Source organism: Chinchilla lanigera, unplaced genomic scaffold (assembly GCF_000276665.1).
Source record: "Chinchilla lanigera isolate Chin_1 unplaced genomic scaffold, ChiLan1.0 scaffold00178, whole genome shotgun sequence".
Taxonomy (NCBI): Eukaryota; Metazoa; Chordata; class Mammalia; order Rodentia; family Chinchillidae; genus Chinchilla; species Chinchilla lanigera.
In genome coordinates, this window is record NW_004955579.1 from 255,160 (window position 1) to 280,691 (window position 25,532).

General features: G+C 45.4%; 1 protein-coding gene and 1 long non-coding RNA gene across 3 annotated transcripts in view; both read left to right on the forward strand.

Moving 5' to 3' along the window:
* Positions 1-25,532, forward strand: part of Dnajb6 (DnaJ (Hsp40) homolog, subfamily B, member 6) — a 58,535-nt gene that overhangs the window by 15,102 nt on the left and 17,901 nt on the right. For both annotated transcript variants that reach the window (XM_005414101.2, XM_005414100.2), the window contains 7 exons: positions 4,087-4,177; positions 7,618-7,727; positions 9,528-9,587; positions 11,144-11,254; positions 20,569-20,700; positions 22,501-22,642; positions 23,933-24,003. In XM_005414101.2, the coding sequence (XP_005414158.1) occupies positions 4,113-4,177; positions 7,618-7,727; positions 9,528-9,587; positions 11,144-11,254; positions 20,569-20,700; positions 22,501-22,642; positions 23,933-24,003 (691 nt within the window). In that variant the 5' untranslated portion in view covers positions 4,087-4,112. The remainder of the gene's footprint in view (positions 1-4,086; positions 4,178-7,617; positions 7,728-9,527; positions 9,588-11,143; positions 11,255-20,568; positions 20,701-22,500; positions 22,643-23,932; positions 24,004-25,532) is intronic.
* Positions 13,582-15,652, forward strand: LOC106147544. The gene is made up of 2 exons (XR_001232469.1): positions 13,582-14,037; positions 15,081-15,652. It is a non-coding gene; the product is annotated as an uncharacterized LOC106147544 (long non-coding RNA).

The window sequence follows — 25,532 nt, forward strand, 5'->3', positions numbered from 1 at the left end:
TATGCAGTTCAGGCTGGCCTTGAGCTTACTTTCTAGCCCAGGCTGGTCTCGAATTTACAATGATTCTCCTGCATCAGCCTCCTGATTGTCCTGCATCAGCCTCCAGAGTGCTGGGATTATAGGCGTGTGCCACCATGCCAGGCGATGAGCCTGTGTTTGTCCCCCCGCCGCCCCCCACCGGGAATCGAACTCATGACCTTGCGCTTGCCAGGCAGGCGCTGTGCCGCTGAGCTAAATCCCCAGCCCTGAGCTTGTGTTCGTAACTGTCCATCTTCTGCCTTGCATGGGATCTGGTTGCCATGGTACTACCATCACTTGTGTGCATGCACACATTAGTGCGAATGTGGGACAAATAGATTTGGAAAAAAAATGCGTGCTTTGGATTTATAGCAGTAATAGTGTGGACACAGTGCCATCTGACACAGTGGAGGCCTCTTGCTGTGTGTGGCTCAGAGAGGGTTTTAGTGTTTGGAGTTGGAAGGCAGTCCTGAGATTTCTACCCTTGTTCTTTGAGTATTCAGCATGTTTCCCTTGTGTGTCTCCTCTGGGTACTGAGGTTTGTTGCTTACGTCATTGCCTAGTCTTTTGAGGAAGAGCTTTAGGGGATGTGGGTTTCCTGCTGCTGTTCAGCCCCTCCTGCTGTGTGGTAGATGCTGGTCTGGCATAGTCTAGTCTGGTCCTGGAAGCTACAAGATTACCCTATTCCTGGGGTGGAGCAGGGTCGGTTGCTTGCCCTTTCTGCAGAGCCTGCATTCACTTGCTACTCAGCTGGTCTGGCCAGTGTGCTGCTACTGTGAAACCAGTGGGTCCCTTTCTGATTGGGGGCTCCCTCCCTAGTCTTTAACAATACATAGACTACCATTTTCCCCCTAATATTTTGCATGAAGATTTCCAGAGGGAGTTGAAATTGCCTGTACCTACAACCACATTCCAGTGTGACTCCAGCAACACACACGAAGAGATCTTAATGTGAAGTTGCAATAATTATGTTTTTTCTCCCTAATTTGTAGTTGAAAAATTCTAGAAATCAATTTAAGAGAAGTACTTGTTTTGATATTCTAAATGCCAAATCGTAGTTTATTCTGAATTCTTAGCCTTTTTAGGTCTAGAGTTATAATATGTAAGAATCTTTTCTAGAAGACTATACCTTCCTTCCTAAATGTCATGTTAATCCATTGAATTGATACATAGTTGATACACTTTTTTTTTTGTCTTTTTGAGACAGGGTCTCTATGTGATTCAGGCTGACCTTGAGCTTACTTTGTAGCCCAGGCTGGTCTCAAACTTGCAGGTTTGCAAAGATCCTTCTACCTCACCCTCCTGAGTGCTGGGATTACAGGCATGCGCCACCATGCCCAGCTTGATATACTTTAAAAAATATCCTGATTTTCTTTATCCAAGGGCTTTCCTTTTTTTTTTTTTTTTTTGGTCTTTTTGAGACAGGGTCTCGATGTGCAGTTCAGGCTGGTCTTGAGCTCACTTTGTAGCCCAGGCTGGTCTCGAACTCACAACTATCCTCTTGCCTCAGCCTCCCCAGTGCTGGGATGACAGGCGTGCGCTGCCATGCCCGGCTATCCAGGGGCTTTCTTAAAAACCAGATTTGAGGTTTTCAGATGTTTCTTTGGTATTTTCTATTTTTCCCATTGTTTTCATAAGCGTTCTAAAATCTGGGTGGATCATATGTATGTGTGTTTGTAAGGTATGTGGTTTTTTTTTGTTTTTGTCTTTTTGAGACAGGGTCTCCCTATGCAGTTCAGGCTGGCCTTGAGCTCACTTTGTGGCCTAGGCTGGTCTCGAACTCCCCGAGTTCAGGCATGCGCCACCACGCCTGGCAAGGCCTGTGTTTTCTAGTTATTAAGTTGGAATACCTTATTTTAGGTGCATTCAGTCAAGTTTAAGTGTGCTCAAATCTATCTTTCTTTCTTTCTTTTTTTTTTTTTTGCAGCATCAGGGATCAAACTCAGGACCTTGCGCTTGCCAGGCAGGTGCTTATGCCACTGAGCTATATCCCCAGCCCAAGTGTGCTCACATCTTAAAATTTGTGGATTTTGTGCATGTGCATGCAGCAGTGCTATGATTGAACCCAGGGCATTTGGTCTGAGCTACAACCTCATCCCTTTTTACTTTTTGAACCAAGGTCTTCCTAAATTGCTAAATTCCCCGACTGGACTTAAATTTTGTGATCCTCCTGCCTTAACCTCCCAGAGTGCTGTGATTTGAGGCTGCACCACCATGCCCAGCTGACATTGGGATAGTTTTTTTTGCGAGGCGGGGCGGCGGGGTAGGGGTGGGTTGGGTGGGTGGTGTGGTGGGGGGGGGGGGTGGGTTGGGTGGGTGGTTGGGTAGGTACTGGGAATTGAACTTAAGACCTTGCACTTGTCAGGCAGGTCCTGTGCCATTGAGCTGTATTCTGGCCCTGAGATAGTTTTAAAGGGTGATGGCAAAGTTTCATTCTGCATGTTTGAGGTTTTCAAGACCTCATGTTCTTAGGGTGCTTTCCTTCCCTCTCTGTAGTTGAGTGAGAGGACCTTCTCTTATTCTCCTTCCTTAGAGTTACAGCCCTTGGAGGAGCTGTAGCTCCTCTGGGGATTTTAGTTGCAGCTCCTCATTTCGTTCCTGTGCCTGAGAAGCAAGTCACAGCCTGCAAATCCAGAGTCTTGCCCATTAGTTGAACAAGCAGATGTGTACACACATGCTGAATCCTGATTTTTATATGTATAAAAATACGTATGTAGGGGCTGGGGATTTAGCTCAGCAGCACAGCGCCTGCCTGGCAAGCGCAAGGTCGTGAGTTCAATTCCTGGTACCAGAAAAAGAAAAAAACCAAAAAGAAAAAAAGTATATGTATATACACAGACACGTATATGATAAAACCATGTTTTTGTTGTTGGCTGTGGGAGTTGAATGCCAGACACGCTGTACCACTAAGCCATACCCTTAGCCCCTATGCCTCTTGTTTTGAGAAATGAAGTAGCTCATACATAGTTAGGGCTTTGTTTAACCTTGACATTGTTCACCTTCAGCAACTTGGCTTTAGGAAGGTTATTTGCATGTGTGCTGTTTGCTCACAGTCAGAATATTTCTTTTGAACTCTTCAAAACTATGGTTTCTGTGGGGGTTACTGAAAGTCCTGCTTCAGTTTTGGGCAGAGAAGCTCAAGAGAAGGTCTCGCTTCATCAGGTGACAGTGTCTTTCAGCCCAGACCTGTGTTTTCCCCAACATAACCCTCCCCCTTATTTAAAGGGCAGGTACTCTGTTCTTGAGGTGCATCCTCAGCGATGTGTGCTTTGGTTTAACAAAGTGGTTTAGGCAGTCTGCTTTAAAGAAGCAAAGCTGGTTAGGGAACGTCCTGTTTTGAAGAGGCATGCTGCAACCCTGTGTGAGCCCTGAGCTCCACTGCTGCACAGGTGGCAGGAGCAGAGTGACTTCCCTCTGCTGTTGGGTGAAGGAGCAGGTGAAGCAAGACTCTGCTGCTACTTTCCCCTACCCCAAAGACTTCCTGTGCAGTGATTCTGTCAGTCAGCGTTGGCCTCGGCAGTGGTGTGGTGTGGGAGATGGGATGCCCCGCCAATAACCGTAGTCCAGGGTGTCTCCTTTTTCTCTGTGGGAGCTTGTGGGAGGGGTTTCACGACCCTCTGATAGAGTGAGTGAAGTATTTGGGAGGTGTTTCTTAGGTGTAGGGACTGTGTTTTTGTCCTTGGAGCTCCATGGCACAGGAGCATGTAAAGGGAGGAGGTAACTGAAGCTTCTAGATACGGTTGTGTCTAGGATACACGCAGCAAACCTCTTAGCTCTCGTCAAATGGCTGCCTGGACGCTGCCTGCCTCAGTATTCAGTTACCTGCTTGGTTATTTGGTTTAGGCTACTGTTAGGCTATTCCAGAGCATTTTCCCATGTCGGTGAGGTCTCTGGGCATGAGTCTTAGAACCAGGACTCAGAGACCAGGCTCTGCCTGACAGGTTAGTAGCAGGCTATGGAAATTCCCTCTCTGGTCAGTAGCTGAACCCTTCCCTCCTACCCAGCTCTCACCCTGTGACAAACCCAGCCTTGGCAGCCTTGTCATTGACCACACATTTTTATTTGCAGGACTTGTTCCAGCACACTGTTAAAACATGGTGGATTACTATGAAGTTCTAGGCGTGCAGAGACATGCCTCCCCCGAGGACATCAAGAAGGCGTAAGTATTGTATGGCTGCAGTTGCACACTGGTGACTGGGTGGCACACCTGTTTTTTCTGTTACATATTAGAGCCCCCTTGCTGCTTATTTTGCAGAGTAAGGGTGGAGCCGAGTGCCTCACTTGCGGGCAAGTGCTGTACCACTAGCTGCAGAGCAGTCTATAGATTGTATCTGATGTGGTGGTGTACTGTCAGTGCCATGTGGTTTTATTAATTTTTAACTTTAGACAGCAATGGATGTGTGCCACATCTGGGCCTGGCCTAGCCCTTATCTTGCCAGTAGGGCAGCAGGATCACCTGATTCCTTTTGCTGTGCCTTGGTCCTGGAACTCTTTATTTGCTTGAGGCACATTAAAAACTCATGGAGAATTATTTTTTTTCTTCCTGCCTCAGCCTCCTGAGTGCTGGGATTGCAGGCATGCCCCATCATGACGGGCAGAATTTGGGAGGCTGAGGTAGGATTATTGCGAGCTGGAGGCCAGTCTGAGTTACTTAGGCTCTGTCTCAACAAACAAAAAATGTTGAGCCGGGCATGGTGGCACATGCCTGTAATCCCAGCACTCAAGGGGCTGAGGCAGGAGGATTGGTGCAAGTTCCAGACCAGCCTGGGTTACAAAGTGAGCTCAAGGCCAGTCTGAACTGCATAGTAAGACCTTGTTCAAAAGACCAAAAAAAAAAAAAAAAAAAGAAAAGAAAAGAAAAGGTGAGCGAGGTGGTGCAGACCTGTAATCGCAGCACTCAATAACCTGAGGCTCGAAGAACACTGAGTTTGAGGCCAGCCTGGGCTACATAGAGAGTTCAGGTCCAGCCTGAACTACAAAGGGAGGCCATGTCTCCGAAACAAAATAACAAAAAAAAAAAACAACAACAAAAATTCATGGAGAGTGTTGAGTAATTCTAAAGTACCCTTTCCATTGGACTTGGAGGTTAAGGGTCAGAGGAGAGTGCCCCAACTTCCTTGGGATGGCTGGACCCAAACCTATGTGTTAGATTGTGCTGGTCCACCCTAACATTTGAGAACTGCTGTGCTGCCTGTTGGTATCTGTGTGGAACTGTCACAGGTGGCTCCAAAGGTTCTCTGGATGGATGCAGCTCATTCAGGCCTTAATGTGAACAAAATTTTATAGAGCGAGTGGTAAGCTCAGGGTTATTGAAACCACTCTTTAATTGTGAAATAGGACTGAGGATATAGCTCAGTGGCATAAGTGCCTGCCTGTCAAGCCCAAGGTTGTGAGTTCAATCCCCTGTACCGCCCCCTCCCCCCCCAAATTGTGAAATAATGAAATCTGTACCTCTACATAAAACGGTGTTTATTTTGTGTTTTTGAGACAGGATCTCCGCCGTACAGTTCAGGCTGGCCTTGAACTCACTTTGTAGCCTAGGCTGGTCTCACAATGATCCTCCCGAGTGCTGGGATTACAGGCATGGGCCACCACGCCCCAGTACTGTTCTGTTTTACGGAAGGGGTTAGTAGCTGGGGATTATAGGTGTATATCACTATGAAGACTGGAAGTTTGTTGAGTTAGGGCTCGAAATGTAGCTCAGTGATAGAGCATGTTTAGCATGCCCAGGACCCTGTGTTCAATCCCTAGCACCACCTTTTTTTTTTTTTTTTTTTTAAATAACAAGAAAAGATGGGCTAATGCCTGTGTTGGGTAGAGTAAAGTTGCCTGCAGAGTATTCTTGTTTCAGACCTCAGCTAAGGGATTGTAAACACAGCACCCCCTGGGGAGACCAGTCAGGTGTGTGGTTTTCTCATCCTGTGTGTTACTTGTGGCGCTTGATTTAGGTCTGCACTGTTCTCTAACTGGTCAGTTAATAGCCAGCAGTACTTTTAGTAGATTGTGGACCAAAGAGACAATTCTGAGTCTTATTGTTGAATAAGCACAGAATGTACAGAGTCTTTGTTTTCACTGATAGAATTGTGTGCTTTTGGTTGTGCTAGAGATAGAGAGTAGGTTACTTTTCCGTAAGGTTGGTATCTCCAGGATGACTTGGAAGTGTGAATTTAGAAAAGGCCATTACCTTTAAAAGCAGTAAGATTTTCTCACTTGGTAAATACTGACCTTGTGGCTGAGCATGATAGCCGTGGAGTGGTGTCCATTATAAGAACTGCTGCCTTGTGGGCTCCTGGCTTTGTTGTGTGTGCCGGCCATGTGAGGACTCAGGGTGTGTTGCCACCACCTCACTCTCGGTCTCCTAAGGCACCCAGTTTCCACTCCAGTTTGAATCACAGGCCAAGGATCAGTGAAGTGCTGGTGTATAGGTTAGGCAGGTGTGGAGGCCAGCTTTGGAAATAGTATGCTACTGCTTACCCTTCTCTCTAAAGCTTTAGATTACATCTTAGTTTTGTTTTGTTTTTTTCCTATGGCGTGGGAGATTAGATCCTCTACCTTATACCTGATAGATAAGCACTGTCTATGACCAAGCTATGCTCCTGGCTCCTTCACCTTCAGTTAACAAAACTTCAATGGTGTATGACCCAGGACAGAGAGAATTGAATCTCGGAGTGGATTCTCCTAGGTTATTTAGTTTTCACATGAACACTGGATGGCTGGTGAGGTTCCTATTCTTGTTTTAGATTTTGAGGGATACATTCCTCCTTTTTCTTAATGCTACATGCCTTCTGTTTATTTTTCCATAATAGGGATGGAACCCAACTTTTTTACTGGGCCATGTCGCCAACCCTTTGTATTTTTTATTTTCAGTCAGGGTATTACTGAGTCACGCAGGCTGGCCTTCAGTGTCCAGGACTCAGGCTGTCCTGTTCGTTAGCTGAGATTATAGGAATGTTCCAGGCCCAGTACACTGTCTTTTAAATGTGTGCTGCTTATGCTTTGCTGATAAGCTAAAGGCTTCTCCCCTCCTCCTTTGGTGCGAGGACCCAGCCCAGGCCCTCACATGCTGGCAGATGCTCTATTGCTGAGCTACGCTCCCTGTCCTCAAAACCAGTGTTGCTAAACTCCCATTTCCACACTGACTGCAGAACAGGTGGCCGGTGGTGGGATCCTGGCAACCTGGTCTGTGTTGTGGCAGATGACTCACCTTTGTTGCAGTGATCTGCCAGGCTGGCTGAGGAAATAGGGGCAATATAAAAAGATAAGGGCGATATGCTGGATTTTTTACTGCCCACTGACCAAGGCCTCTTCTACACGGACCACTCCCCCAGATACATTTTTTGTGTGGTTTGCCAGTAATCATGGGCCTATGTTGTGGATGTTTGGAACTGCAAACATACTTAGGTTTTTGGAAGTCAGCTCGTCGTATTAGTGTCTGGAAGTACAGAACTCTTCTCAGGCAAAGGGGAACTTTCTAGCTAAAATTAGGATTAATTTCACCAGATGGCACCTCTGAAATCATTTTGTTGCTTAGCTGCATTAGTTTTAAACATAATTGACTTCTGGGTTTTGGACATGAATGATACTCTTTACTCTTTCAAGGTACCGGAAACTGGCACTACAGTGGCACCCAGATAAAAATCCTGAGAATAAAGAGGAAGCAGAGCGAAAATTCAAACAAGTGGCTGAGGCGTATGAGGTGTTATCAGACGGTAAGTGGCACAAGCTGGGCTTGCACAGGGCTGAGTGGATTAGTTGGTGTGCAGGGGTGAGCAGAGTGTGGGCACACGGGACTCACCATGTTCCAGCTGGCTTCGAGGGCCATGGAGAATGTGTTCCTTCTTGCATGGAGATTGGAGCTGGAGTATTACCAGTGAGTGCTGAGGAGCAAGCTTCCACCAGGTTCTCGGAGTACTATACAGCACTTAGCATCCTGGGTCTGAGTAGCTGAGGGTTAGGGTTGGGCTGAGATGCTAGACTGTCACTGCAGTGGGTGGCTGCCCCTGTTGCTAGTGCTTTAGTGAGCTTTCCTAATTGAAAGGACGACTTTGAGAGAGAAGGGAATTGAACATACTGCTCAAATTTAGACTTTAGAACATGCTGTGAATAGTGATTCATGGTGCAGAGAAGATTACAAGGGCCGGGTGGGAACAGTGCCACAGGCTGGAAAATTACTGCCTCTACCCTGGGGCTGCAGTAGTTAGTGGCTGGCATGAGTCAGGGCAAAGGCACTAGGAAGGTCGGGCACTGATTCTCTGACCACAGGAAGTCTGTCTACATGTGGTCAGGTAGTAGGTTATCATTTTTTTCAAAAGTGATGTTAGGAGGAGTTCATTGAACTGTCACTTGGCCTCAACAGTGACTAGCATATGGTACCCTGTGCTACTAATTGTGATGACCCCACATACCTCTGTCCCTGGTGTTCTAAAGGGAATCATGATTGCGTTTACAGTCTAAAAACAGCTGGTAGGACTTTGAGGGGAATGATGTTGGAGATTTCAGGTATCCTACCTGGTATATAGTGGACTCATTCTGCATTCCCAGTCTGAGGGATTTCAAGGACCTTGGACCTGAGAAAGATAAGGACTGCGTGGACACTGTTTTTTTTAGTTCATGGTAGCAGTGCATATATACATAACATGTGTTGGTTTTTTAACTTATTTCCCTGTTTTTCCCCTTCCCTAGACTGATACTTTATATCTGCCAGAAAGAGAACTTTTACATGACCACAAAAGATCTGGTCTGAGGCTGGACGTGGTAGCGCTCACCTGTAATCCCAGTACTCAGGAGGCTGAGGCAGGAGGATTGTTGTGAGTTCGAGACCAGCCTGGGCTACAAAGTGAGCTCAAGGCCAGCCTGAACTGCATGGCGCAACCCTGTCTCAAAAAGACACCCCCTCCACCCCCCCAAAAAAAGGTCTGGTCTGATTTTTTTGGAGGGAGAATATATTTTTCACATAACCTTAGGCAGCCTCTAGCCAGTTGGAGTTATCTTTCAATGTAGGGTTGTTGTTACCAGGGCTCTGGTTACCTGAAACTGGCTGGTTTTAAGCCTGAGGACAGCAGCAGGGCACTTGAGTCTTGTGTTCAGCTATTCCGCAGGGCCACTGGCCTGCAGGCCTGGGCTATCTCTTTTTTGGTGTCCACACAACTCAGGACTGTGGAAGGTTCGCTTTGATGGTGTGATGGCTTTATATTTGGATATGTAATTTTTTAGTGTGTAAAGCATTCTGGACAGTGGAATAAAAGAAATGGTCTAATGGAATAAATATTTTAATATTTATAATTCTTAAAGACTGATAGGATTTTTAAAAAGTTTTCTGAATCACCTTTTAGGAGACAGATACATAAGGTTTCCCTTCTGTTCATCTTTCTTTTAGGAAGTAAGGGCAGCCTAGCTCTTAAAATTTCTGAGAAGCTGAACTCTGATTTACATCTTATCAGTTGAATTTTGAGGATTTGAAAAGAACATAGCTCTAATGAGTTTTTTTTTTTTTTTTTCCAAATTTAAAGCTAAAAAACGGGACATCTATGACAAATATGGCAAAGAAGGATTAAATGGTGGAGGAGGAGGTATGTGAATGAATTTTCTGTTTGAAGACACAAGATCTTGACAAATTCCTCTGAATTTGAGTTGTTTCCCAATTGTGAATTACTGAATCTCAGTTAAGCTACATGATAATAAATATAGGTGCAAACTAAAAAGTAGGCTGAATTGGTTGGTGGGTGGAGAAATTGACATTTTCAAAAAGTTATTAAAAAGCTGGGCTTAGCTGGACATGGTGGCGTACACCTGTAATCGCAGCACTTGGGAGGTTGATGCAGGAGGATTGTTGTGAGTTCGAGACCAGCCTGGGCTACAAAGTGAGCTCAAGGCCAACCTGAACTGCATAGCGAGACTCTGTCTCAAAAAAAAGACCAAAAAAAAACAAAAAAAAACTGGGTTTGGTGTGGTACACAGCTGAAACCTCAGTACTTAGAAGGACTATAAGTTTTAGCCCAGCCTGGGCAATTTACTGAGACCCTGTCTCAAAATAAGAAATTTATAAAAGGATGGGGATGTAGTTTACTATGAATGCCCTAGGGTTATCAAAAGTAGTCTCAAAAGAAAATGAAACAACAAAAATAATACAGGCCACCCAAAAAACAACCAAAAATCACAGAGCTATTAAAAACCTTTTGTTAAGCTTGGATGGTGGTATGTTCCTGTAATGCCAGCATGAACTACTTACTTAGTTTCTCTTTTTTTTTTTTTTTCCCAAAGACAGGATCTCACTATGTAGTTTAGGCTGGCCTCAAACTCATGGCTATCCTCCTGCCTCAGCCCCCTGAGTGCTGGGAGCTACTTAATTAGACCCTGTCTCAAAAATACACCAAAACAAAACCAGAATCTTTTGTTCGAGTAGGAGGTATTTTTCTTTTTTTCCCCTCCTGCCTCTGATTAGAAGGTATTTACTGATGTACTTACTGTAGATGTGACACAGTATCTACCCTCATTGTAGTGTTGTACTGTGAGCTTTCACCCCTAGATCACTAACCTGCGTTTAATTAAAACATCCTTTGGGTTTAAAGGGCAGACAAAATGTGTATGTCTCAGAAAATCCCTGTAGTGACCTGCTGTTGTGTGTGTACTTTTAGTGTGGGTTTCTCAGAGTGTCCTCTGAACCCATGCGGTCATCTTGTAGCTGTATGGACGTTGTGTAATTTATACTCTGGGTTTTTATATGCCTTCACAACAAGCATTGCAAATGCATGTAGCTAGGTGTGGTGGTGCACACTTGTAATGCTAGCACTCAGGAGGCTGAGGCAGGAGGCTTCCTGGGAGTTCAAGGCCAGCCAGGGGTACAAGGTGAGTTTAAGGCCAGCCTGAACTGCATAGTGCAGCCCCATCTCAACAAGACTAAAAAAGGGTAAGAAAGTGGGTATAATCTGTGTTGAGAAGTAGCAGTGAAGGGAACCCAGCTGGGACCTTCTCTGCTGAGGGCTGAGCCCTGACACACAGATAGCTTTGGTCAGGGTAGCGTTCATTTTGAGTCACAGAACCGCAGATGTATGTTCTCTTTTTAGGTCATTTTTTGCTTCAAAGTTTAGAATTCATAAACTAACCCCTGTCTCTCTTGTCTGTGTAGGTGGACGTCACTTTGACAGTCCATTTGAGTATGGGTTCACATTCCGGAACCCGGAGGATGTCTTCAGGGAATTTTTTGGTGGAAGGGACCCATTTTCATTCGACTTCTTTGGTAAGTAGATCCCTCGGTGTGTGTGTGTGTGTGTCTTGGGTCCCGTGGCTGGTGAGGACCAGTGGTGTGTTTCCTGTGTTGTTACGTTGTGTTTTGTAATTAATCTTTGATTTTAAGCAGCACAGAAGTGGTCGGACCTTTCCTGCCTTCCTTTTGGAAGACTACTGAATGTGTAGGGAGCACGTTAGGAAAATGCAGGCTTTGATGTATTCTCTCTTGACTATGTGTGGTCCTGTTGCCCCGCCTGTGCTCTGTCAGGTCAGTGTGAGGATGTGAGTGATGGGGATGGAACCTAGGGCATTGGGATGACTGAGCAGATACCCTGCTACTGAGCTGCTGCTTCAGCCCTGCTCTGGAACACCAGTTTGTGTGAATTTGCCATGGAGTCTCTTTGATAAAATATTAAACGTGGTAGATGCTATTCAGAAGACTTGTCATCTGCCAGCCTTTCCCTCTCTTTCTAATTGTGTTGTGACAGTTGAGGCCAGAGCAGTTGTGGAGCCCGGTGGCAGGAGAGGAGAGTTTCTTGGAAGGAGACTGTGTTGGTTCACAGTTGTTGGACTGTGAACATAGGTGTTCTCTCTGCTTCTCCCAGTCCTGATGCCAGACCTTGGTCACCTGTTTGTTGTGGACACAAGTAGTGTGCCATGTACTCTTGTGACTGCTGTTAGGAGTTCCTCCGATTGCTTGGGACTCTGATGTGCTCTGGATGACTTGGGAGGTCAGAGTTGAATGTGCTGCCACTGTCATTTTTGTCTCACGCACGTGGAGGGGAAACACGTCCTGTGTCTGCCTCCTTCATTGCCTGGAGTGTGGCTGAAGAGACTGAACACCACTGGCAGCCCCCAGGAGGGAAGAGAGGAAGAGCAGTTGTGTCCACCCGTGATGACAGCACAGGAGAGACCTGTCGCACTCCCTGCCTGCCAGGGGCATGAAGAGGAGCAGTTTGGCCCTGCCCTGGTGGGTCGTGGGCCTTAGGATGGTGTAGGCAGACCTGTGATTTATCTCTGATGGGGATTCCTAGAGATTGTCCTTACTCTTATTTTCTTTTTTTTCTGAGACAGGGTCTTGCTTTGTAGTTCAGGCTGATCTTGAACTCGTGGCAGTCCTCCTGCCTCAGCATCCCAGGTGCTGGGACTACAGGTGTGTGCCACTATGCTTGGCTTACTCCTTCTTTGTTCTGGCCTGACTTTGAGCGGTCCTGCTTGAGGAGGGATTGATGGTGACCACAGGGTGGCAAGCTTGCCAGCTTAAAACCACTGCTTTGAAGCAGGAGAGTGCTCACATGAGAGGGCATGGGGGACTGCGTGGTCCTCTCATGCCTGCCATGAACACTGTGGGAGCTGATGGGACTCTCAGAAAGTTTGAGGTTTTGGAATATTTTTATTTTTTGATGAGTAACATTCACCTGATGTTTCATACAGATACTTCAGCATCTGAAACAATATCCCAGATCTGAAACATTTCTGCTTCTAAGCATTTCCTGTTAAGGGGTACTTGTAGTATATGAAGTAGAAATACAGTTATGTTCTTTATTATTTGACCTTCAAGGGCAAGTAGTTATTACTCAAGAAACACTTTGCTGACTGAAATTTTCTGTCTTTAATGTGATAGACCTTTGTACTGCATTATAATCTTCAGCAGATTCCACAGTAGTCTGGTTAATATTATCCCCTAGTTCTTGCAGACTGATCAGGCCTGCAGTCTCCCAAATGAACGGATGGTGAAGGCTTAAATAAAAGAGTCAAGTGGTTTGAAATTTGGACTTCGGGAGGTTCAAAACTAACAACTTTTGAGGTTCTTTGGGGGCTAAGAAGAAATGTCTCTGAGTGGCCCATACTTTACTAGTTATCAGAACAAGGGCACAGAATACTGAAGAAAGGTGGGAGTCTGTCTTGAATGGCAGGACCTTGGGAGTCCCTACAAGGACTTCTCTAAGTAATCATTGTGGTTTTTTTTCGTTTTTTTTTTTTTTTTTTTTTGTTTTTCTTCTGGTACCAGGAATTGAACTCACGACCTTGCACTTGCCAGGCAGGCCCTTTGCCGCTGAGCTAAATCCCCAGCTGCCATTGTGTTAATTTAGGAGAACTGTGTTATCTGCAGGAAGGCCTTCACAGAAGTTACACTTTTTATCTAGCTAATTGAGGTTGGAGCCAGGTGTGCTTAGCTGTGGCCTTGTCTTGTCCTTTGAGGTGCCAGGGCTTCACCTGCCATTACAGGCTGCCACCTCCAGACAAGGGGCCTAGGCCTTGGGGGCAGACTTACAAGTAAACATGAAAAGCCAGTGGGTTAATATAAATCCTGCTCAGAGCCACTTCATAGTGGTCTCCATCTCACAGTGACTGATTTGTGGGTCGGACATGGCAGGGGTTGAAATTCTGGGTTTGCAAGTGGCCAAGGGGCCTGCCCTTCCCGAACCTTAGGCTTCAGTTCTAGGGTGCACAGGAGGAAGCAGGTATCAGTGATCTCTGTGTGAGAGCGTTGTGCTCTTAAATGATTAATGATTTCCTTGAGCGTTTCGTTGTAAAGAAGATATGGACTTACAGTTCAGCATGAATGAGTTGAGTTCTTGGAATTGTCCAGTGCCAGTCTCACTGAAGCTGCTCTCTGGCTGCTCAAACCTCACAGCAGGCACCTGCTTTTTCCATCCTTTTTTTTTTTTCCATCCATTTTTGTAGGTGTTCTAGGGGACTTCCATTTTCAGGCTGTAAGGATTTATACACAGGAAACGAAGGTGCTCAACAGCTTCTACGTGTGTGAAGTCACTGTGCAGCCCTCTGGTGGTATGTGTAGCGTGTGGCACGCAGGGATGGGGCTTAGCATCCAGATCACATACACAGCCCAGTTATGTTGTCCCTGTATTGTACCATGGTAGTTTCGGTCTTAAGTTTTGCTTTTTTTTTTTTTTTTGGTAGTGGGACTCAAACTCAGGACCTCACACTTGCCAGCCAGGTTCTGCACCACTGAGCTATATATCCTCAGCCCCAGTCTTAATTTTTCACATGATTTTTTTTCATTTTTCCTGATTTGGCTTTCAAAGAAATCGCTCAAAATCCATTTTAAGTAAGATAGCGAGGTACAGTAGCCTGTGCCCGTCATCCCAGATGCATGGGGAGGCTGAGGGACAGGGGGATGAGTTTGAGGCCATTCTGGGCAGCTAAACAAGGCGTCATCTAGAAAGAAGTCTGTTGTGTAAGATACTTTTGAGCTCCACTTTGCATTTTTCAGATACAAAGCTCTGTGTGGAATAAGTCTCCCTGCTGCCTCCTTTGAGGTCCACTCCTGTGGAGCTAAGCCACTCAGTATAAACGGGAGCAGCTCTCTCAGCAGAGGGAGAAGTGTGGTCTTCAGGCCATGCTCGGAAAGTGCCAGGCCACTGGCCATGCTTTAAATCCTCATAATGTGCAGCATATGCAGAGAAACCTTCAGCAGATTAAGTGAGCGTAGGCTAACCTGGAGTGGGGGGTCTCACTTGTCATTTGGGTTGCCAGCCTAGTGTCGTGTGCTCTCAGGAAAGGACTCAGAGCACTGCCTTTGGATCCCAGTGGTCAGGGTAGAAACTAGCCTCTGGGAGGATCAGTATAACAACATTTTATTTATATTTGCACTTCAGAAAGCCAAAATTGGTCCTGAAATCCATTATATTTGCACCTTGGCATTTTCCCTTCATGAAGGCGGCAATCTTGTTAGCCTTGGTGAATGGAGCATGGCGTGGAGAAACCCAGGGAAACAGACCTTGGAGGGTTGTAATTGTGAGCAGGGTGAAGCTTCTTTTCTGAGCTGGGATCTCAATTTAAGGTAGTGAGTCATTCATTTTACTCCCCAGGATTCAAGGAAGTGTCCAGTGAGGACTTGGAGCCTAGTGAAGATCTAGACCAGCCCTCTTTTGAGGAGACAGGAGAAGACATCCTGAGTGAAGAGAGCAGTGAGGTTTTGGATGTGATCTCCAGCGAGGAGCTGGATCTCTTTAGTGATGAGGAGCTGAGTGAAGGCTGTAGCTGGGGCCAAGGCGAGCTTCTCAGTGAGGAGCTGGGCCCCATATCTAGTGAGGAGGAAGCCAGCCCCTGGGATGCAGAGGACGAGCTCAGCGAGGAGTACGCGTCACTGCGGAGTGAGGAGGAGCTTTGTGAGGAGGAGCTCTGCGGGCTGGAGCCAGAGGTGCTGCTGGTTCAAGAATAAATTGTATGCTAGGTGTGGTGGCGCTCACCTGTAATCCCAGCACTTGGGAGGCTGAGGCAGGAGGATCACTGTGAATTCAAGGCCAACCTGAACTACTTAGTGAGACCCTGTCTCAAAAAAACTGGAACAAAGAAAAATCATAAATTGTAAAAGGATTGTCCCAGGCCTCTGTTTTATAAGGAGATTTAATTCATTTATAAAGTTTGTCTAGAAAAAAAACTTGGTTCTCTTGTCTCAGTGCCACTCTTGGTCAGATAACCTCAGCTGCTTTGGAGGTACGTAGAACTGGGTCCCTGAGGGAGCAGACTCACTACGTTTGTACATGGTCTCCCCTCTGTACATACCTGCATCCAAAACCCTCTTTACACAGGGGCAGCCAATGAGGAATACAGTTTTAGGGGCAGTGCTGGTGACTTTGTCTTAACTTGATTACGTGCAAAGACCAAATTCCTGAAGAAGACGGCCTTCACAAGCACCTAACCTTAGGATGCCAAGCCTCTTTTTGGAAGGACCACAGTTCCGCTGGTAACAACCCCTGACCCCTTTTGTTAAGATGAGTTGTAAAGTGGGAAATGTTAAGATGCAGAGATAGAGGTGGAGCAGATCTGTATGTCTAGCCTACAAGTGGGTGTGTGTCTGTGTCCTGCGTTGTCATCAGATGGTGTGTCTAGGCTTTGTGTTGATAGCCAGAGTCCTCCATCACTTCAGCGCAGTTCTATACACATCAACCACGGACATGTGAAGTTTGAAAGACGGCAAGGAGTAAGGCATAATACATGAGACGTAATATGTTAGACTGGCTTCCAGCTACAGTGGCTACAACAAAGACACTGTTCACATAGCTTTACAAAGCAGCCCAGTGATGAGCTGTTTGCACAGGGTGTCCCTGCTTGCACCCTCGCGCATGGGGTGGCAAGGGTGGTCTGGTCTCCCTGCTGAGCCATCCTGGGCAGATGCACCCTGGGCACAGGTGAGAGCTCCTGCTCTGAGGTCTGGGTAGGTTTTGTGTAGCCCTGGAGATGAGGAATGGTGCTGCTGCAGTGACTGCCAGCTGCTCTTCAGTACGCACATCCTGGCTTGTCCTGGAGGAGGGCAGGTCGTAGCCTCTTGGGGAGTTGTTCTGAGCACTGTGTTATCTGCCATGAGGCCCTGGACTGGCTGGCTATGCCTCCCAAGTACAGAATAAGGCTGTGTGTGCACTTTCTGAGGTCAGGCCTCCAGCCAGAGTTCTGTGGCACTTCCTGCTTAACCCCTGCCCCCAACAGGCAGGCAGTACCTTCCTTCTATAGTGTTTGGCTCATAGGCATTGATTTTTTTCTTTTTGGTATTTTTGAGACAGGGTTTCGCTCTGCAGTTTAGGCTGACCTTGAATTCACTTTGTAGCCCAGGCTTCCTGTGTGCTGGGATTACAGGTGTGCACTCCCACACTTGCCTGTGTTGAATATTCTTTGTGTGACAGCCAGTGTTCCCTGTGACGACTCACAGGTTGAGAGAGCTGCACCTAAACAAGCACACATAGGTGTCAGAAGGCTAGGAACAGTGGTTTAAAAGTGGAGCAGTCCATCCAGGGGAGGTGAACAGGTGTGGCACATGGTTCAAGGGAATAGGAAGTGGGGCAGAAGATGGGACCGTGGGAACAAAGAATTGTCATCTTAGAGTAGAAGCAGAATGGATGCCTGCACAAATCACTGCTGCCTTAGCAAGGTCCTCTGGGAAGAAGCGGGTCCTGTAGCTGCACAGATGTGCATTCTTCTTGTCACTAGGGTTCCTTTTCTAAAACCAGGCCTCATGGCATTTGAAGTAGAATAGTCTAGTCCAGAGTGGTGGTGTTTTTTTTTGTCTTGAGAGTTGAACTCAGGGCCTTGCTGCACTTGCCAGGCAGGCCCTGTGCCACTGAACTATATCCCCAGCATAGTCCAGCATATTTTGTATCCTTTGCTGTGGGTGGATTTTTCTAATTCTTGGAAGATACAGTACTTGCTGGACCCTAGTGTGGAAGTTGAAAGTAGTGGTGTGTTGATTTATTATGTATGATTCCTGCCCTGTAACTTGGTGCCAGGTTCTGTTCTGGGTGCTGATCCAAGGAGCAGAGAACCACCTAAGAGGCCTTGGCTGCAGGCTTGCTGCACAGTGGGGTTGATGACTGCTTTTCCTGTGTTCCTGTTTTTGTTTATTCCTTCCTAATGCATCACTACTTTGTTCTCAGTGTGTAGGCTCCTGTGTAGGACCCTGGAGTTGAATAAGTGTTTTCAGCTCCGCTCGGACATCGGGATTCCTTGGAGATAGCAGTGGGTTTGCCTGAGGGGGCAGCCTGTGGGGTTCTTTGTTCCCCTCTTGAGGGCCACTGGTGATACCAAGCAGAGTGCTTACCTGTGTTGGAAATACCTGGCATGCATTGTAGGTTTGGTGTTGGTTTGTTTTGTTGTCCTTTTCTGTCTCAGCTTTCCTATGTACTTGGGCTTTAATGACACGGGGCATGGAGAAGGAGCTAATCACTGCTGTCCTCTCATCCTAGAGGGTTCCGTACACAGTGTGAGCCTTAGCATTGACGTGCTTGCCTTTCTTCTTCGCTTGCATTGGCACTAGGTTAAAGCACATGGTGTCAGTCACTGTCTGTTCCTGTACGCTGTTAAAGATGTCCAGACTTCGCCACCCCTCACACATCCTCTATTTCTTTCCACAAGGTGATTTGTTTGTTGCACCCATGTCAGTGATGTTTTAAGTTCTTTCTTCACACGATCCATTGTACTTCTTTGGGTGTACGTTTGACATTGTTGCTTATCAGTTACTTTAGTAACTTGCTGTTACGGATTGGGTTTAGTGCTTTTCAGAGAATAATGGGTTTGACTAGAACATTGGAATAAAAGAGTTACGTGATGCTAGAGACATCTGTTTGAAGTAGTGCTTGTATGTCAGGATCCAGAGGTGAATCAATACTGGCTTGCCTGTAGATACTTGTGAAAGGGTCTGCATTGGTCAGAGTTCTCTAGAGAAACAGAACCAGGAAACGTGTCATTTATGATGTGGCTTAGACTCAACACGTAGGCAGTTGAGGAAGCGGTCAAGGAAGCTCAGTGCTGGTGTGCTCTGCAGTAATGGATATCTTTGGTGCTCTTCAGGTCTTCATGTAGATTTTTTTTTTTTCTGGTACAGGAAATCAAACTCACGACCTTGCACTTGCCAGGCAGGCGCTGTGCCGCTGAGCTAAATCCCCAGCCCCTTCATGTGGATTTAAATTTAGGTGATCAGTGTGCCTGGGACTACTGATTCAATTGTTACCTCTGAACCATGCTGGATGAAACTTGGGCATCTCATGGCCCAGGCAGGTCGACACGTGAAATTATTCATAGTCCTCTCCCTTCTGGCCCCAACTCTGTGCCTGCTTGGATGTATTTAACCCTTCCCCACTGGAGACCAGGTCCTTGAAGCCATAGTACCTTCTTCTCTGATGCCCCATTGCCTAGTGCTCCTCCCCTGTGAGGCAGAGGGAGGAAACACAGGCACTGCCTCACACAGGCACGTAGACCTCATGCACAAGTGCATGTAGAGCACGAAGGAAGGAGTGTGTACAGGCACACATCACAGGCTCTGCCGTAAATGAATGCCTTAAAAGGGTGGCCTTAACAGTAGAGTGTGGCCACCAAGTTGCAGAGTAGTTTTGGGCTTAGGCAACCGTAGCGGTTGTCTCATTCTCCCTCCGTACATCTCTGGCAGTGCTGGAGGGGTGGAGTGCGCCCATATGGTGCTCGCGCACACAGCCCTCTCGTGCAGTCTCGCCCAGTTCTTGGAGCCAGCGGCCTGCCAGCTCTTTACTCGTCACAGCTCTCCTTAAGCTGCGGTGCCTCCTGTCAGCTGGGGCTCCCTCTGTGCTCTCTGTGGCTGTTCCCTGGAGCATAGCCTTGTTGGACCTGGCGGACTCCTAAGCTTCACTGTCCTGAGCCAGGCTCTGCTGTGTGCATTCCCACCATCCTGTTCTGGCTTGACACATTATTCCCTCCTTGGCCACTGTCTGGTCCTCTGTCTTGGAGACATGCTGTGCTAATCCTTCTGTGTTCTAGATGGCCTCTCTTTCTTCTGCATGCACTTATGTCCTAATGCATCTTTAGGATTCCTTGGTGTTTCTCACAGATTCCTTGTTAAAACGATAGCACTTACTAATTCCAAAGAAAAGGGTAAATTTTAAAAGTAGTGTGTACATATAAGCAAATCTTACGTGTTCAGTGAAGTACTTGTTTGATAACCACAACAAAGAAATCTAAACTCTCAGTGCTCATTTTTTTTTTTTTTTTGGTTTTTTTTTCCGGTACTGGGAATCGAACTCACGACCTTGCGCTTGCCAGGCAGGCGCTGTGCCGCTGAGCTAAATCCTCAGCCCCTCAGTGCTCATTCTAAAATTGCAGTATTACTGTGTTTAATATGAACTATAAGTCAGTACTAGGAGCATTTTTAAATTTCCAGTAATAATGTGTGCTGTTAGCAATTTACTGTGAACATTTCTTAAAGCACATTAGGCCTACCACTTACCATTTGTTGTTCAGGTTTTTTTTTTGTACAGGGGATTGATCTCCTAACCTCAGGCTTGCCAGGCAAGCGCTTAAGCCTCTGAACTATATCCCTAGCTTGTTGTTCAGATTTCACTTTGACTAAATTTTTTTTTGAGACCTCAAACTTACAGGAACATAAAAGGGATTCTAGATGCTCTGGCTGGGTTCTGCAGCTGTTTTATTTTTCCGGCACACTCTTAGGTGTGCTAGAGTGACCCTGTATGTGTAGTTCAGCGTTGCTTTGTAGAGGTCATTTGGGCTTCCTGAAAAACAATCCCCTATATGTAAAAATCACTTTTTCCTCTGCTCTCAGGTCCACATCTACCATCTTGGGTCCATGTATATGTATAGTGCTTTCGTTTAACTATGGTCTGTTATGTATTGCAGCTTTAATTGAATTGAAGTAGTAAGTAGGCGTGTTGGATGAGGTAGATGGGTTGCTTATTCTACTTTACTATAGCTTCATGTTGGTAAGTTGTTTGTTCTTGTCTGAATGGTGTGTTGGAAACCATTAACCCATTTTTCCCTCTTCCATGGAAAAAGTAAATACAAATAAAGATTCTCACGCTGTGTGTTCCTATTTGTTTCTAGAAGACCCATTTGAAGACATTTTTGGGAACCGAAGGGGTCCTCGAGGAAGCAGAAGCCGTGGTACAAGCTCTTTTTTCTCTGCCTTCAGTGGATTTCCATCCTTTGGAGGTGGATTTTCTTCATTTGATACAGGTATGAGATCCCTAGAGATAATCTTTGTTGTCTGGACAGAAATCAGTATACTTAGAATATTCTATCACAGCAGCTTTAAGTATGTTCCTTTTGATACAGATGCTTTGTAGATGAATTAGCCTTTTTTAATGCATACCAGTCGGTTCTTAGTAACCTTCATTTCCCCTCTACTCTGTTCCAAGAATGTTATGCTTAGAAAGTCTCTAAATAATAAAGGACAACATTTAATGAAATTCTTGGTTGAAAAGGATAATGTGTGTTTTGGGTTAGTGGAAGATTACTCACTTGGACAGTCTCAATAAATCCTTCATATGATCTAACCTCCTTTACAGTTAAACAGAAAACAGAAGTAGTGTCATAGAAAGTGTCTAACCTGATAGGACTGGAAGACTGACTCACAGCCTGGGTACATGGCTGCAGCCAGACTGGCTCCTGAAGTATAGGCCACACCTAGTCTTTTTTGTTTGTTTGTTTTTGTTTTTGTTTTTTTGGTTTTGGTTTTTCTCCGGTACCGGGAATCGAACTCACGACCTTGCGCTTGCCAGGCAGGCGCTTTGCCGCTGAGCTAAATCCCCAGCCCCGGCCACACCTAGTCTTAGTGTGCAGATAGAAGTTGGCAAACTGGAGCCATTGTACACACCATGGCACGATGGTGTGGTAATGGAGAGGCAAATTGGGCCTGTCCCTTCCCGAGGACCCCTTCGTTCCTTTTTTTTTTTTTTTTTTGGTACTGGGAATCGAACTCAGGACCTTGTGCTTGCGAGGCAGGCGCTTATGCCACTGAGCTGTCTCCCTGGCTCCCCTTGTTCTTATGCAGAACTTGTACAGGTAAACTGTTGGCTGGATCAGACTGGAGTTTTTATTGTGCTTTTCCCATTAAGTGCTGACATTAGGTATCTTATGACGTGCTAAACACAAGTCAGGAGAGAATGCAAAGAAGTTGGCTAAAAATACCAAGAAAGTAGTATTTCATGTGGGGCATACATTTGGCTAGCTTGTGTGATACCTTTCCCTGCCAGGAGGAGCCCCACAAAGATTTTTAAAAATTGTGGTTTTTTTTTTTCTACTGTATAGTGAGGACATAAGAAAATTATAAATTACATAAATAGATGTGTGTGTATTTTCTCATGATAAGTTGCAGGATTCTTTGAGTAATTTTTTTGGAGGGTACCAGGAATCAAACTCAGGACCTCACTCTTGCCAGTCAAGTGCTATGTCACTGTGCTAAATCTCTGATTTTGAATTACAGGATTCTTTGTGGAATTATTTTTATTATTATTATTATTAATTATTTTTGTACTGGGAATTGAACTTAGGACCTTATGGTTGCCAGGCAGGCACTGTGCCACTGAGCTACATCCCCAGCCTGGGAAATTATCTACCCTTTTGGTGATTCTGGTCTCTGTCCCCTTGTTCCCTCCGCAGGCTGAGCCGTCAAGGCTTATGGTCCGTGGTGGAGACGTTGCTCTCTTCCTGTGGCACAGAGGTGCAGCTGCCCCTGCACCTTCCTGGGTACATGGTGTCAGAAGACACTGAGTCTCTGGAGGGCCTTGGGCTCGTGGGGTGTCTCTCAGGGCATCCAGTAGAGAGACGGGGGAGCAGCTGCCTGGTGTTGCCTGTGTCATGCCAGGATATGGTCAGTGGCTCTTGAGACAGCTGTTCCCCTTTCCCCAGGGTCCCACAGCTCTTCTGCTTAGACCTTGCCTTCCTGGGCTTTCGGAATCAGATAACTGGTGAACTGTTTCATTTGGAACTCTATGTATTGACTACCAGTCATCATTATTTTCTGTTTTCCTGTAGGATTTACTTCATTCGGGTCCCTAGGTCATGGGGGCCTCACTTCATTTTCATCCACGTCATTTGGCGGCAGTGGGATGGGTAACTTCAAATCTATATCAACTTCTACTAAAATCGTTAATGGTAGAAAAATCACCACAAAGAGGTATAGTGGCATTTGTCACATATTTTGTTTTTAATAAGTCATGCTGTGTTGTTGGTGCCACAATAGCCATGCACGTTCCCTGGAGTGGAAGTATTAAATTGTATGCCTAAACTCCAGATTAAATAGATAGAGGGGTGTGTGTGTGGGTGTGGGTGAGAGAGAGAGAGAAGGAGGGAGAGAGAGGGAGATAGGGGAAGAGAGAGGGGAGAGAGGGAGAGGGAGAGATAGACACACTGGGGATTGGACCTTTACCCTTGCTACACATTAGGGAAGCGCTCTGCCACTGAGCTGCATCCCCACTCATTTCTGTTTTTATTTTTTCTTGGGGGCGATATTGAGAATTGAACTCTAGACCTCATGCTTGGCAGGCTGGCCCTGTACCCCTAAGCTATATGCTCAGCCCACCCCGCTTTTTTTGTCTTTTTGAGATAGGGTCTTACTGTGCAGTTCAAACTGGCCCTGAGCCCAGGCTGGCCTTGAACTCACAGTGATCCTCCTGCCTCAGCTTCTGGGTGAGTGCTGGAATTACAGGTGTGCACTACCATGCCCAACTGTTTTTATTTTTTGAGGCATGGCCTTGCTAAATTGCTCTGGCTGGGCTCCAACTTGCCTCCCAAGTGGCTGAGATCATAGGCATGTGTCCTTGTGCTTGGCAAGCATTTCCTTTTTAAATACTTAATGTGAATTTATTAGAAATAATGGCTATGTTTAATATGTAACAACATGCAATAAGGTTCTGCCATATTGTTAGGAATGGTAAAATTTAAAATCATTAATAGTAAAACCATTATTTTTTAAATTCACAGCATAGGAAGCTGGGCTCGGTTGTCTCTAATCCCAGCACTCGGGAGGATGAGGCAGGAGGATCATTGCAAGTTCGAGGCCAGCCTGGGCTACAAAGTGAGCTCAAGGCCAGCCTGAACTGCATAGTGAGACCCTGTCTTAAAAAAAAAAAAAAAAAAAGTTTATAGCATAGGGCACCACACCTAGGGCCTTGTGTGTGTCCAGCAAGCACTGTGCCACTGAGCTGTGTTGCTGGCTCCAGCTATTTCTGATGAACGAATTATGTCTCCATATACTTTGCAGTCACTGAGACAAAACTTACTTTGTCAGAGTAAGTTGATTTTGAGAACGATTTTGGTAATAGGTTGGTTTTTGTCGTTTTTTAGCGCCTGTGTATTTTAAAATACTCCCATGTATTTTTATGTGTATCTATTTATGTAAATATTCTCACATTTAAATAAATGTTTACGTTATAAAAGTGGTTTCTGAACAACTTCTATCCTGCAGAATTGTCGAGAATGGTCAAGAGAGAGTAGAAGTTGAAGAAGATGGACAGTTAAAGTCCTTAACGATAAATGGTAAGGAGCAGCTGCTACGCTTGGATAACAAGTAACTCGACGCACGCATTTAACAGAAATGTTAAAGTATAACAAGCACCATTTGAGGATTAACAGGAACATTTTTTTGAAGATTTCAGACGAACTCAACTTTCAGTATAACTGTACCTAATCTAAAGTATTTATAAACAGCTCATCGGAGCCCCTCTTTGTCATAGACTTTTGAGTTTATTGTTGGGACCACACAGTAGGACCATTTTTTGTCTTTAAAATTGTTGTAATCTCTGTATGCACTTTGCTTTTTTATTAAACGTGATCCAAGGTAAGCCTTGACTCTTGAGTAGTGCTAGGACAAGATTGTACTCTTAACACCAGCATGGATCTGCTTTTCATTGTGTTTGAAATGTGAGCCAAGTAGTGTCCGCCTGCTGTGAAGCTAACATTGCCAGGATGAGTTCTCCACAGAAATAATTTCCATTTTTTTCAGTATTTAGTAATGGAAGATATTAATGCATTAATGGTAATACATTTCTGGTTCAGTACAAATTTAAGGATGTTTTCTAGTTGTGCATGGATGCTGGCAACTTAGTAAAGTTTTGACGATTATTTAAATGTGTAATGTTAAGCTTAGGTTTATAAAAGCTGGTAAACTGGGTCTTTGTCATTTGCTTTAAAAAAAGAAAAGAAAATAAATGTGAATGTGTTTGGTGCATTCTTTCTGGAGTGGGGTCTGCAGTCTCCTTGTGTCTGTGTGTTTTGTGCCTGAGCTTGTGGGGTCCCTTCACCAGTGCTTTGTTTATCATTCAGGCAGGTGCTGGATGTGAGTTCTGTGGAGAGCACGTGAAGACTTGCCTATTTGCAAATGATTTAGCAGTTGTTTTCAGCAGTTTAGTTTATTTATTTACTTATTTTTTTTGAGACAGGGCCTCGCTATGCAGTTCAGGCTGGTCTTGAGCTCAGTTTGTAGCCCAGGCTGGTCTTGAACTTGCAGCAATCCCTCCTGCCTCAGCCTCCCACGTGTGCCACTACACCCAGTCTGTTTTAAACGTTTAGAATGATAACATTTCTGTGGGGAAGGGTTGAAACAGTTGTGAAAATTTTCATTCTTAAAAGTTTTGTTTTAGTTTTCTTGAATGATATATTTGATGTAAGATCATGTAAGGACAATATGCATGGTAAAAGACATAGAATGATTAAGAAGTTAGTAAAAATAAAGATGTTTGTGTTTTGATCTCTAAAATTTTTCACGATCTTTTCATGATGACCACTGGCAACTAGGATTCCAGCTGGATTTTACAGAATATTAAAGTGGGTGTTAATTACATTTATGAGTTCCCTTTGTCCACCCTGTTCCCTCAGCCCTGTTTTGGAAATACGCAGGATATGGCTCTTCCTGACTACTGTCCAGGTGGGTGCGGTGGGAATTTCTCATGGTACTGTTATGGTGTACTGCTTCTGAAAGCAAGGGGAAGGCATTTAAAAAAACCTTATAGGCTCTTGAAAAACAAGGCAGCAAAAATTAACTGAGGTAGCTGAAACAATTTGAATAC